Genomic DNA, 15,139 nt, shown 5'->3' on the forward strand with positions numbered 1-15,139 from the left:
TAATATGGTAAGCATTATTAAACCCATTTTGTATTTTTCAAATACATGATATTTATAGTGCTTACAAATTCATTCCTAATAACCAAAAAGCTCCTTTAGTCACTTTCTTTGCCAATGCTAAAATTCCAAAAATCAATTATGTTGGAATTTCTCAAGTAATGGCCTTTAATAGGCTGCACAATATTTCCAAGAAGAGAGAAACAGAAAATAATACTGTTCATATCCTGCTACTCCCCCGACGACCACGACCAGACAGCCTTGGTAGTTTTCCTCCTGGCTACAATTTCAACAAGACAATCATAAGAGTGTTCATTAGACACTTTTTGCAAATATAATGATAGTCAAAGTGGAAATCTAGAAAAGGGGCTTTTATTCTCTTTACCAGTGAAACAGGCTTCAATTTTGATTCTTTTCTCACAAAAACTCTATGCACCCGTTTCTTTTTCTCCTCCTCCGCCTTCAATTTAGAGAGACTGGGCCGGTATACAATCACTGTCCGACCGATTTGACCAACCACCACAGACCCAGTTGTTTCCTCCAACTGCTGAACCACATCCTCCAGCTCCCCTGGACATGTCCTATGTATTTTGATCTGTTCAGAATGCATAAGCATTGGGCCGTTGACTTAGCACTCCAAACAATTCTTTACACTTAATTAACACAACATGAAGATGTAAAATAGATGAATTGATCATGACAAATTCGATGACAAGCCAAAATGCACAACATGGTCCGCTCATAACTATTTGTAGAATCCAGTTGAATGCTTGCCAAAATCCAAAAGTTGAAATAATGATCAGCAATTGATATGGAGATGTAGCCTATATAGCTCTCAGCGAAATTACTCATGCGCTAAAAGTGATTGATTGCAAGCGAGTACCTACACCTACTCCAAATCAACTCATTTTTTATTTGCAATGCTTTAGTGAGCAATGACGGACGGACCTACATGGTGGCAGACCCGCTCCCCAAAAACAAAAAAGTTCTCTCATTTTCCCGTGATACATATATGAAGGTTGAAACACTAGGAGTCTTTGTTCATGCATAAAATCTCAACGTCTTAGTATTTCATACAATAAAATAAACGATTATGTCCATGGCCCCTCAAATTAAAATGTCTAGCTCTGCCGCTGTTAGTTGTGGGGAAAATAGTAATTAATTGTATTGCTTTTGCTAACTATATGCGTCAAATCTTCATGACAAAATTCTTCAATAAGTCAAAGTCACCAAAACTTGGGAGTCACGTACAAGTTCTATATCAGCTCCAAACTTATACACAATATTCCTATTCATTTTGTAAAAATCTTTGAAAAAATGTATCTTTTTCATTTCCGGGGTGGGGCATCTAAGCAAAAAGATTACAGATGAAGAATAGCTCATGAGCTTTGTTAACAAGAAGAGCATACTCACTCGGTACAACAAAGCATCACAGTTTTTGAAGCACGTAGCTCAAATGTTAGTTTCAAGCCATGCCAACTAATATTATAATATAATCACACAACGTTGTCAAAGTCAAATCCAGTATTTTTAAGAAATAATGATCCTAAGAAGCTATTTCTCCACATAGTGAATCCAGCATTCCACCTCAACGAAAACACTAGTTAATACCACAGAACAGGGAAACCAAGAGCTGGTTTTACCAGCAAATTCTGTGATAATTGGCTTTAACCAAACTCTGTCAAAACTGACACAGCTCAAATTCTGAGCTTGAATTGAAATTGCACCATCAAGGGTAATACCCAAAAAAACAAAACCTTTCTTTCACTTATCAAACAAACAATAGATAAACCCTAAACCCTAACTGAGAAATTAACCACAATAGCATTGTTACTAGCTAACTAAGAGAAAATTAACTAGCAATATTAAAACTGAACCATTTAATTACCTTCAATAGCTCGTTGGCTTCAAGTGTCTCAATAAAAGAAGTGGCAACATTTTCAGTAACACCAGACTTGCCCACTAACTGGCACTTGAGCTTCTTACCCAATCCATGCGCATAAGAAGCTAACTCTTTCTTTTCCTTCACTGTCAAATTCGGTACTTTTGAACTATTTCTCTTCGACCCTTCTTTACAGGAACCATCACCAGCGTCAACAGAAATAGCACTGACCTCCAATTCTAAGTTTTCACTTCCACTATCAATATCTTCCTCCTCATCATCATATTCAATTTCCCCATCATTATCTTGTTCTTGATCTATTTCTTCCTCTAAAGAAAGGGAGGGATTAAAGGCATTAGGTGGGGCAGAGAGAGAAGTGGATAGAGAGTGCGAAAAGAGGAAAGTATGAGGAGTAATGGGCGGTGAAAGCAGAAAAGAGAAGAGGGTGGTTGACGAACTAATTTGAAGTTGAGTATTTTGGCACTTGAAGAGAGTAGCTTTTCTGGTGATGCTAGCAGCGGTGGTGGTGGAAAGAGGTCTGAAGAAGGAAAGTAATGGTGGTTGTGGTGGGGGTGGGCGAAAGACGCGGTGGAGGACATGGGTTGTAGATGAGGTGGAGGATGATGCTACCGCCATTATCGTCGCTGCCCAGTGGATCTGGCAGTGCCAAGAAATGCCTGAAGAAATGGTTGAGATAAGTAACTGATGGGATTTTGCTAAATATAATTAGAAAGAGTGAAATACAAGTGGGAAGGGTGTTTGGTCTAGTGGTATGATTCTCGCTTCGGGTGCGAGAGGTCGCGAGTTCGATTCTCGCAACACCCCCTTGTCAACTTCTTTCTTTTAAATTTTCCAAATTGCTTAATATTAAATTAATAAAATTTCTTATTGAAAGCTCAAAATACTCTTATTTAAATATATTTACTTTTTATATATTCTCAATAACAAATTTTAAATAAACTCTTCATTTTAAAAATTATTTTCAACACAATTTATATTATAAAATTATTTAAATTAAAATGCTGTCAAATTTTTTTTAAAATTAAATTCTTTTATTCAAATTAAAATTCATCTCAAAAATATTCTATCCTTTTATTTTAATAATGTGTAAAATTTTAAAAGAAAAATAAAATTTTTATCCTTTTATTTCATTAATGTGTAAATATATAATACTTTTCGTTATAAACATACACAAAATAGGAGTAATAAATTCTTACTTATAAATACATTGAAAGAAGATGAAGAGACTTGAATAATAATAAATATATAAGTTTAATAGTATAAATACAAATGCATATTCATGATTAATGTATTCGTAATAAAATCTAAACTCCCATTTTTTTTATGAATTGATATGATTAATTGAAATTTATTTCATCTGAAATTAAATTTTCTTAACCAAATTTTATTTTGTGTTGAATCTGGACGTTGAAATGTCTAATTACTAAAACTTGAAGAGTAGGCAAAAATCAAATTATCAAATTAAAATTTGTTTATTCGATTTGACTAATTATTCAGATCAATTTGATTATTTACAATAAGCAGTTCAGTATTTCGATTTTACCGTTATAACGTCAACAAGAAGAAATTGATAAGAGCAAAATGCAGATTTCATATACATACATTCTATGCTTTACCTTGCTTTAGAAGTATCAATTCACCACAAGATAGTTCATCCATTTTAATGAAAATTCAAGTTAAAATTGATTTCTCACAGAACAAAACAATAACCCTAGCCTTGTTGATTAAGAACTAAAATTACATAAAATGCCCTAGATTTGAGTATCAAAACAAAGTTTGAAAATTCAGGCCAATTGCCTCATTTGTGTTTCAGATTGATTGTGAATAAAGAAGTAGAGGAATTGGGAAAAAAAAATTTTTATAAAAAAAGGGAAAAAAGTTCTATCATTTAATTAATTAATTTATAATTAATTTTATTATTTTCTCAAACGAAGAGATCCAGTTTTTTACACCCATAATGAAATAAGACTAATTATTACATACATTAAAGCACTGATAAATAATATTTTCTCTCCCATAAAAAATGTAAATATTTCTTGTGATATAAAAAATTAATCTCATATAATTATAAAAAATAATACATATAAATTAATTGCACTTAGTAATTTCTCATAAAATAATGCATCATATCAAAGTGTGCATAATGCTTTTAACTACCTTAGTATGCCCCGCTTTGAAAGAAACTTTGCAATTTAATCAATCTTTGTAATTTAGTCAAAAATCAAACAATGAAGCAGTAGGCTGCCCAGAAACTCCTCCTATTCCCCCTCTTTGCATATATGATCAGCTAAAGCTCAGCATATCTAATGAAGTAGAATACATACGAAATGCATAAAAGAAACTGATCTGCTGAGAAAAGTGTGAGAAAATGAATTTCTTGACAGCTTTTCTGGGATCAGACTACCATCATAATGCCTCTCCCCAAGATTTCCTGCCATAAATTTTCTTGACCAGTACTTGGGCTTAAGGGCACCATTATTTACAGTGACAAGGCGGAGAGAACACAAAAAACCATCTACTGATCACAATCCACCAGAAAAATAAAATTACAAGAAACCCAGTACAATATACTACACTTACACAAACTACTGTTCATCCGTAAGATAAGGAGGGTGGATCCCACCACCTATCCTTTCATGGACTCACCAGGACCAGGTGCCAGGGTCCACCCCCTCTTCATCACTGCAGCATTTGCCCTGTTACATGCATTGACTGGAAGTAAATTGGCAAGTTCGTTGGCCCCTTATCTAACTAATTCTAATGCCAAATCCTAAGTTAGCCACTGAAAACTATTGCATATAAAAACTGGCTAGAACAGAAAGAAAACTGAAACCCAACAAGCAGTTACAGGGGAGTGAACCAACCAAAAGCCTAAGCCTATGCCTTAGGAGACTGAAGCTGACACTCGCAACACTAAAACTAACATTGACATGGACAAGATCTAATCACATCCATCTGCTGCCACCAAATCTACCACTGAGCTAAATTTTGTTAACACTTACCAACACGTCTCCCTATTATCCTTTGCTTCACTATTATCCTTGAACCATCACGGGGAGGGCTGAAACATACTGGCAAATAATCATCAGTTCCACAATCGAAACATGAATTCTGAAAATGCTTCACCAGTCCCTCCTTTCCCTGATCACAATTTCAAATCGAATCCCACAAAAGTTCAGAGAGATGGGTACTATTTCCAAGAAAATCATAATGATTACGTCTATATATATATATATATATATATATATATATACACACACACGATACCTGGAGTCTTGCACTGGATATCTCACAAATCTTAGTTGATTGAAATAGCTCCCAACGCTGACTGTGAACTGCAGCGTAAAACTTCCACGCGGCTCTTGGGTCAGTAAAATTAACAAATGCATAGCCCTTGTTGGCGTGGTTTCTGCACCATCAATTATCACTGTTTGTTCACTTTGTTTGTATATAATTAACTCGGCTCTTAAAACCCAATAGAGACACCAAAATAATATCTCAAAAACGAAAAAAAACTAATTGAATGATGAAGCATTTAATAAAGAAACGTACCCAAAGTCCATAGGAAGATACAAGAAATCGAAAGCTGACAAGATTGTCTCTTCGCAATCAGACTTTTGGAGCTTCGCCTTCTGATTCTCTAGCATGCAGTGTTTATCAAGGAATTCCATCAACAACTCACGGCTGCAAAGAACACAAAGCCAACGAACAGAAAATGTAAAAGGAGAAAAAAAAAATTACATACAGAAATTTGGAAGAGCCGCCAATAAATAATTTTCCCAAAATTCACATGCAAAGATCACCCACACTGCATAAAAAACACAAAATATAAGAAACCCATACGTGTATCTGTTAGGAATATTTCTAATCATGACGGTTGTGAGTTCTCCATCCGGTCGGAGGGGCAACACAGGACGATTCTGTCTTGAAGGACCCGCAGAAGCCCGTGCAAGTCTTCTACAATTATAATCTTGCTTCTGATTGCAATTTTTCCCACTATCACCCTTAGCCCTCCACGTCTTCTTTTGATTCTCCCGGCCATTAATAGAACAACGACCTCTGCGATACTTAGAGTAGCCACCTTTTGCATCTCTTGTACTAATCACTTTGGTAGCCCTTCCAGGTCCTTGCTCCAACTGGGGTTCATGCACCAAGTGGGTTTGCATAGACTGTGCAACCGAAGAAGGGCCTGCGGACCCTGTCACCACAGTTTCGTTCTTCGGATGACAAGAACCAGAATAGCAAACATAAGTGGATGGTCCTACTGAAGGGTAGTAGAATGAATCAGTTGAATTCACACAAAACAGAAGTCGGGTAAATTGTGGGTTACAGTAATTTGGGAAGTACTCAGGAGCTTCTGGGTTCAAGCCTTTTTGAGCTAACATAGTAGCGATATCAAAGATCAGATAAGATCAATCTGTTTTAAGTATATGAAGTAGCTATAAAGAACGTATAGAGAGAGTAATATGAGAGAAACTGTCAGAAGTCGATCAGAAAAACCATCGCAAGACAGAAGAAAAGAGAGAGAGGAAGAGACTACAGAAGGCGGAGGGTTTCCTAGCCCCTCAGGGAAATTATAATTAACTTCTACGAAGCGTGTTTAAAAAAGGAATGAATATAGTGACAAATATTAGAAAAATAATATTCTAATAAAGGAAAATAAAGAGGCCACGTGTAGAGGTAAATAATTTATGAGTAGTTTTCTATATAATTAGGGTTTTCTGATAAAAAAAACAACATAATTAGGGTTTTTTGGGGGAAAAAATTATTTCTTTTGTGTTTTTCTCCTAAAAGAATTTTTAAAATATCAATTAAAATTAAAGAAAGATTTCTGCACATAAAGAAAATTAGGTTCTTTTATTTCATTCAAATATTTAATTGTGAGTCAATAAATTTCATAATTAAAAAAATATTTAATTGCCTTCTTGTTCGATCATTCGAAAGATTTTTTCTATAATTGTCCACATAATTCAACAATATGAAACGATGTGACAGTAAAAAAAAATCTCTTTTATTAACGTTTCAATTAACCCATGTTTGGATAAGGGAAAGTGAAAGGAAAATAAGGTGAAAAATGAGGAGGAGCTTTCAATTTTCCTTATTTGAGAAGGAAAGAGAAGACGGAGGAGGAGGAAGGAAAATAAAAATTATTTTATTTAATTTATTTTTTTAATTTAGAGAAAAATAATAAAAAAGGGAAATTATACATGAAAATTTATGCAATTATATAAATATATTTAAATTTTTTTTTGTCATTAGGTAAAATGATAAATATAATTTATGTAGTGAGAGTAAAATAGTAATTTTAGCTTTTTTTTTTATTCTTTCACTTTTTAAATAAATAAAAAAAACTATTTTCATTTCATTCAAACACTAAAGGAAAAAAATAAAAAAAAAATTTCCTATGTTATTTTTTTCCACTCTTATAAATTATCGAAATAAAGTGTAAAAGTTACAATTTTTATTTCTTAATTTTAAATAATTATCAATGTAATTCTTAATTTTAAATTATTATAGTACTAGACATTATTCGATAATATTAATTAATTTAATAATTATTAATTATTAATTATTAATTATTAATTATTTATATAATAATTTAAAATAAATTATTAAATTAGCTATTAAATATAAAAATAATTATATTATTTTATTCAACCTAAAGTTAAAAAAAATAACTTTTTATAAATTATTTCTTCAACTTTTAAATATTATTATAAATATTATGTCATCAAATAATATAAATAAATGAAATAATATTTTAATTATGATCAAAATATTAAATATTATCTTAAAAGTTATTAATAAATAAGGCCGATGGATTTAAAGTTTTAAGTTTTTATAAAAAAAGAAATTTCAATATAATTGTGTCTTTTTTTTAAATTTTCTAATATTAAATAAACAGCAAACCGTACATTTTTAATACGAATAAAATTTCTTGAAAATAAGTAATACCCAGGCATTATTCATGCCCTTCGACTAAAATTTAATAATCTATGTTTTTTGTTATTAACTCGATTAATTAGCAATAATAATAAAAGTCCTATATTATATATAAAATTATTATAATTTTAATTGAAAAATATTTTTAAAATTTCACTAAATTTTCAAACTATGCATAAAAAATAATATTTTAATTGAAATATAATTTCATTATTTACTTTTAATTTTTAAGTTAAAATTATTTTTTAATTTATAAATTAATTAAAAAAAGCAATTAAAAGTAAATTTTAAGTAACTTGAATGTTTGGTTAAGAATAGTTTAAAAGTAATTTAATTTATCAAAATGATTAAAGAAGATATGTGATTGGGTGTTTTTATTGTTAAGATAATATTTTTAAAAATTATTAAAATAATATAATATTTTACTTAATTGAATGGTGCTTTTAAAATGAGTACAAAGGTTATAAATAACTTATAACTTTTGATTTTAATTTATAAGTTTAATAAAATATTAATTTAGCCATAAATTTATATTTATAAATAAATTTGATTGATCAAAACTCTCTCTAAGTATTCGTATAATTTATTTATCTAATAAAAAAGAAATAAATACTTATTGAAAAACTAAGTTTTAATAAATACTCAACAAATATTTTTTTTAGAGAAGTTAAGTTTAAATAAATAGGTAATAAATATTTTTTTTATAAATACATTAATTATAATGATCATTGTTATTATCAGCATGTTTTACATGAATTTTTAATTTTTAAATAAATTAAAATTTTACCTATTTTTATAAATAAGTTTCATAAATACTAAAAAAAGATAGGAAAATTTTATTTTTTATTATATTAAATAATATAAATATTCATTTTGTAATTATATTAAGTAATAAAAAATATATTTTTAACTAAATTAGATTAAAATTATTCAATTAATTATAAATTAAATAAATATATGTAATTTTTATAATTAATAAAAAATTATTTTTCTATTATTAAAGTTACACTATATTAATACTAACATATAAAATAATAATATTTTACCTCGTAAACAGCCACATTAACAACTTCATGTAAAAAAAAAATTGTCAATTGTTATATCAGTATTTATTTTATTCAATTTGAGATCCAAACCACAATTAATATAAAGTTTTAAAATTAGACCAAAATTAATAAGAAAAAAATAACTATAATTAAAAAAACCATCAAATTTTAGCTTTTTTTTTTACCATTTGGCCAGTCTTTAATTTCTTGAATTCAAAAAAATATGTTTTGTCCATTATTTTATTTATGCAACTCTTTTTGCATTAGAATAGTGTCAAAGCTGATGGAGAATATATATATATATATATATATATATAATGTCTGTTTAATTTTTAAAATATAAATTATTAATAAAAATATTTTTTTATATAAATTTTTAATTAAAATATATAAAATTAAATAAATTTAAATATTTTTTAAATAATAATAATCATATTTGAGATGAATTTAAATAATTGATAATAAATTTTAATTAAATTTAAGATAAAATTAAATTTTAAAAATAATAGTTAGATTTGAATTGAATCCCCACACTCCTAATGAAAGGTTTTAACCCACACAGCAAATCGAAATAAGGTTCAATTTGCCCCTATAGTTGTTGGGTATATTCAATTTAGTATATTTTTAATTTTTGATCTAATTAAATTTACAAATTTTAATTTATACTCAAATTAGCTCAATTAATAAAAATGTGTAATTATTTTTTTAAATATGAAAATATTATTTTTTATATTGTATAATTAATTAAATAAAAATATTATTTTTATTATTCAATATTATTAATTTAAATAGTATTTTAAATATAATATTTTTATTTAATTAATTATACAATATAAAAAATAATATTTTAATATTAAAAAATAATTTATTTAAATAAATTATTTAAATAAATTATTTGATATATAAATAAATTAATTAATTAATTATAGAATATAAAATAATATTTTAATATTAACAAAAATCATTTTTTAATATTATTTAAACGAAATAATTAAATTTTAAAAATAATATTAAAATATTATTTTATATTGTATAATATGTATAATTAAAATATTAAATAAATTATTTTTATATTATATTTTAATATTAAAAAATAATATTTTTATTATTTGAGCTAATTTAAATATAAATTAAAATTTATAAGTTAAATTATATCAAAAATTAAAAATAGACTAACTTTATCCCCCAGCAAATCTATCCGCACCAAAATTACCTTTTATCTATAAACTTGATTTATATGAACCACCCAGTCTCAAGCCAGGAACTCTCTTATTGTTGTTTTATATTTGAATCCATCGGCAAAGGGTACCATCGTTTAATTCACAACCCATTTCACATTGAGTTTTAAAGTTTTTTTTTTCTTTTTTATATGAAAATATCATTTTAAATATTATTAAAAAATTATTTTAAAAAATAAAAAATTATTGGATGCATCATAGTTGCCATCTTCTTAAATTTATGGCATAAGTGATTTTTTTAAAGTACTTTTTGCATTATTTTTCAGTACATTGATTATATTTTATAATTTTTTAAAAATATATTTTTATTATTAAAATGAATTATATTCAATTTTTCTTTAATTTGATTTGTTTCGATTTAATCTATTAATTTATTTAATTTTAAATTTTTAATTTAAATAAAATCCAAATAAATCAATATTCCTAATTAATACATGTATTTGTACTTTCATGTAAATAACTTTCTAAAAAATTGATCATTTTATACCCAATAAATTGGAGAAAATAATAAACTTTCTAGTTTCTATCTCCACATTGTTTCTCAATTTCTTTCCTCCCATACTATTTTCCCAAACAGGATAAAAAGTATGATAATTAAACTTTAAAAAAACTGAGTTAGTTTTCAAAATTATATATATATATTTCAAATTGCATAAAAAAAAAAAAGATATTCGGATGTAACAATCATTACCTCTAAAGTTTAGGTCTATAGTTAAACGGTTTTATAGCACTTAATTTAACCCATCCTTAAGAAGGACCGACCACTAAATCATAATGAGTCCAAAGAGTCGTAAGCATTGACTATTAACATCAATTTACTTATCTCCATTAAGTATAAATAATATTAAATCTCAATACTTAGTTGAGGAGTCGAATTAGAATCAATGCACTTAACTTTAAAGGTTTAATGAATTAAAAAAATCGTATGTATGAACTATCTGCAGTTAATTTACTCATCCATATTAAGCAGAAATAATATTGAATATCAATATTAAGTTGATGAGTCGAATTAGAATCAAATGCCTTTAACTCTAAAGGCTTATCACTAAACCGCCATGCATAGTAATTTTCAAAATCATATATTATTCAATAAGATTTGATTATCTTATATTTATGATTCTGAATAAAATAATCATCTTTTAATTTAATGATTTTATCTTTCAATTTAAAATAAATAATTAATATTTTTATAAAATGTAGTTTCAATTTTGAAAATTAGTGATTACATATTAAAAAATATATTAAAAATTCACTTAAACTCGACAAGATTTCAATATGAAATTTCAAAATATTTATTTAGAGTTTCAAATTTCCAAGCCTCATTTGAGTAGATACTAATAAATAAAAAAAAAAGCAAAATATATCTAAAATTTTTGAAATATAAACAATTACGTCCTATACCCTCTCAAATTAAAATAGGTAATTGACCTTGTTTAAAATATATATATATATTATTAAAAAAATATTTGACAAATATAATACATTTAAAAACATAAAATAAATATTATTAAATTTTTGCCAAATATTATTAAATTTTTGCCAAATAAATTTCAATATTATTTTTATTTTTTCAATGTTTTAATCAAATCAAAATATTATGAATTTTAATAAAAATTGAACTTATAGTTTAATACAATTGTTTTTCTAAAAATCTACTTTTAAACAAAAATATTAAATCCTGGTAATTAATGCCTCCAGGTATATCGTAAGCAAGTAAATTTAATTTTTGTATTATTATTTTTTTCTTTTTTTTTTAATTTATGAATTTAATATCATATATATATATTAAAACTGATATTTGTTCATTTTAAACATATATTCATATAGTTATAATTATTCCTATAATTATTAATTATTTAATAATAATTAAATAATATATGTATATATTTAAAACTGAAATTTGTTCATTTTAACATATATTCATATGGTTATAATTATTTTTATAATTATTAATTATTTAATAATAATTAAATAAAGAAATATATATATATATATATATATTTAATAAAAAGAAGAATTTTGACGGTGGCGGAGAGAGTGCCAAAGAAATAAAAAAGCGACTGTCACTGTCATGTTTTTCGGGGAAGCGACCGAAGATCTGCCATCATTGCCTCCCATTTAATGCTTAGATTTCTGTCTTTCTTTCTTTCTTTTTTTTTTTCATTTTATTTTTTTTCCTATTTAATAGTATTTTTTATTTCATAATAATATAATTTTTTTAATATTTATTTCTTATTATCACTCTTTCATCATTGTCTCTGACGCCGAATGTTCCATTCCCTTTCCTTCCCTTCCTCTTAAAATTAAAAATATTAATTTTTTTTAACTTGTTCCTCTTCTGAGAACATATTTAAACGACTTTGTTTTATAAAAGATATAGTCTAAAAATATATAAATAGATAATTATAATTATTAAATATATATGTAATTTAATAAATATAAATGTAATATGTATGATAAACTTAATTAAGTATTATAAATATAGATTTGTAATAAAAGACTAATTATAAATTCATTAATTATGATCTTACTATATTGTGATTTCTTAATTAAATAAGAAATTATATGAATAAATAAAATTATTTATATATATATATAATATCATAGACCTAGTTATTGAAGATTCAAATAACTAAAAATTAAATTGTGATATTCAAACTTGAAGTTAGGCTTATATTTACATTTTTGCTATTAAAACTTCCAAATTAATATTAGTGCAGTATTTGTTAAATCCATATTAATAAAATTAGAGCATATATAAACTTCTCAAATTATGACTTGTATAGTTATCATGGTGCTAATATTATTCAAATTGCGACATATATAATAATCTTTTAAATTAACGCTCATATTCGTGATACTTTTTTATCATAATTATGATGTATATGATAAAATTTTCAAACTTGTATAACATTTATGTATATTATCATAATTCCGGCATATATGTAGTATTTATAGTACTCATACTATCAAAATCAAGATACATATATGTTAAACTTTTAAATTAGGACATGTATAACATTTATGATACTCATATTACCAAAATTAGAATAGTACTAAGATTATAAATAAATCAAACTGATCGTGAGTTGCTCGGGACTGCTCAAGCTACCAATACCCAATTTGTTAAGAATTGTGACCCGCTATACAGACATGTGAGTTTACTCGTTAAACAAGCCCATTGAATATGCTCGTGACAAATAATTATGTTTATTGTGTATGGTAAAAACTCCGCCTAAATAGTTTGCGCTTAGCCGGTCCTAAGCCCGGATAAAGGAGGAGGGTTGTGGTAGGTAACAACCAGTGTAAAAATTTCGTCACACCTTATGATATGGATTCAAATGATATAAACGTTGGGGCGTCTTCTACTAATGACGCGCTACATCGGAGCCCGGATGTAGTAAGAAATATGCAAGGGTGTAGGGCGTTCACCGAAAGTGACGTGCCATGCCGGCGCCCGGGTGTGGTGTTAAGTGAGTAAGGGTTCCCACATCATGGACGGGTGTCGATAAAGAAGTTAGTCCATAGGACAGATAGTAGAACAGATAGTGGAACAGAATACAAGAGAGATATAGAAAACAATAGAAGATATCATAGAAAGAGACCAATTAGGAAGGAGCAGGTTAGGAGGAGGATCAGGGTTGGTACTTGGAATATTAGATTACTTACAGGAAAATTAATGGAGCTTGTGGATACCTTGGAAAGGAGAAGGGTGAATATTGCTTGCATTCAGGAGACTAAATGGGTAGGAGAGAAAAGTAAGGAAGTGGGTAATTCAGGCTATAAACTATGGTTTACTGGAAATGGAAGAAATAAGAACGGAGTGGGCATAATCATAGAAAAGACATTGAAAGACACAGTAATAGCTGTGAAAAGAGTAGGAGATAGAATTATACTAGTAAAGCTAGTACTAGAAGGAGAAACAATAAATATAGTTAGTGCTTATGCCTCACAAATAGGACTAGACAGTGAGAGTAAACAAAGGTTTTGAGAATATATGGATGATTTAATGCAAAGCATACCGAATGAAGAGAATGTTTTCATTGGTGGAGATTTAAATGGATATGTAGTACAAGGTTATGAGAATATTCATGGAGGTTTTAGTTTTGGAAGTCGAAATGAGAAGGAAAAAAGCATCCTAGATTTTGCTATGGCATACGACCTAATACTAGCAAATACCTACTTTATAAAAAGAGAGTCACGTTTAGTGACTTTCAAAAGTGGGCAACATAGAAGCCAAATCGACTTTCTCTTAACCAGGAAGACAAATAGAGCTTTATGCAAGGATTGCAAGGTCATTCCAGGAGAGGCTTTAACAAGTCAACATCGGTTGGTGGTCTTGGATGTCAAGTTTAGGAACAATTCAAGTAAGATCAGAAGAAATAGTGTAGCTCGAACAAAGTGGTGGGAGTTTAAAGGAGTAAAGCAAGTGAAGTTCAAAAATGAGCTTCTCGAGTCCGAAGTATGAAAGCTGGATATGGAGGCCAATGATATGTGGATACAAATGGCATCAAAGATTAGAGAAGTAGCTAGAAAAGTACTTGGAGAATCTAAAGGACATGGACCACCCTCAAAAGAGAGATGGTGGTGGAATGAGAAAGTACAAAAGGCAGTGAAGAGAAAAAGGGAATGGTATAAGAAATTACCTAAATGTGATAATAATGAGGCATATGAATAGTACAAGATAGCAAAGAAAGAGGCAAAAAAGGCAATTAGTCAAGCAAGAGTACAGGCCTTTGAAAAGTTATATGAGAAACTTGGAACTAAAAAAGAGGAGAAAGATATTTATAGATTAGCAAGGAGGAGAGAAAAGAAATGTCAATATCTCAATCAAGTTAGGTGCATTAAGGATAAAGAAGAAAAAGTGTTGGTGAAAGATGAAGACATTAAAGAAAGATGGAGAAATTATTTTAATGATCTCTTTAATAATAGTTAAAATGGTAATAATTATAGAACAATAAAAAAGAATGTGAATTATACTAGAAGGATTAGATCTTTAGAAGTAAAGGAAG

The 15,139-nt window shown here is 27.7% G+C and overlaps 2 protein-coding genes, 1 long non-coding RNA gene and 1 other non-coding gene across 4 annotated transcripts in view; 2 read left to right on the plus strand and 2 right to left on the minus strand.

Annotated features, from left to right (window-relative positions):
- LOC131179909 (uncharacterized) overlaps positions 1–15,139 on the plus strand; it is a 64,539-nt gene that overhangs the window by 22,841 nt on the left and 26,559 nt on the right. The gene's annotated exons all lie outside the window — the stretch shown is intronic.
- LOC110659406 (uncharacterized) lies at positions 18–2,548 on the minus strand. Its single transcript, XM_021817325.2, has 3 exons — positions 1,886–2,548; positions 383–592; positions 18–277 (listed from the first exon to the last, which is right to left on the minus strand). The coding sequence occupies exons 1-3, from the start codon at positions 2,513–2,515 to the stop codon at positions 218–220; spliced, it is 900 nt and encodes a 299-aa protein (XP_021673017.2). The 5' UTR covers positions 2,516–2,548; the 3' UTR covers positions 18–217.
- On the plus strand, positions 2,633–2,704 carry TRNAP-CGG (transfer RNA proline (anticodon CGG)). Its single transcript has one exon. It is a non-coding gene; the product is annotated as a tRNA-Pro (tRNA).
- LOC110659394 (protein terminal ear1 homolog) lies at positions 4,703–6,455 on the minus strand. Its single transcript, XM_021817313.2, has 4 exons — positions 5,744–6,455; positions 5,453–5,584; positions 5,168–5,309; positions 4,703–5,041 (listed from the first exon to the last, which is right to left on the minus strand). Exons 1-4 carry the CDS (start codon positions 6,283–6,285, stop codon positions 4,892–4,894), a joined length of 966 nt encoding a protein of 321 aa, XP_021673005.2. The 5' UTR covers positions 6,286–6,455; the 3' UTR covers positions 4,703–4,891.

The sequence above is a fragment of the Hevea brasiliensis genome, chromosome 1, assembly GCF_030052815.1.
Source record: "Hevea brasiliensis isolate MT/VB/25A 57/8 chromosome 1, ASM3005281v1, whole genome shotgun sequence".
Taxonomy (NCBI): Eukaryota; Viridiplantae; Streptophyta; class Magnoliopsida; order Malpighiales; family Euphorbiaceae; genus Hevea; species Hevea brasiliensis.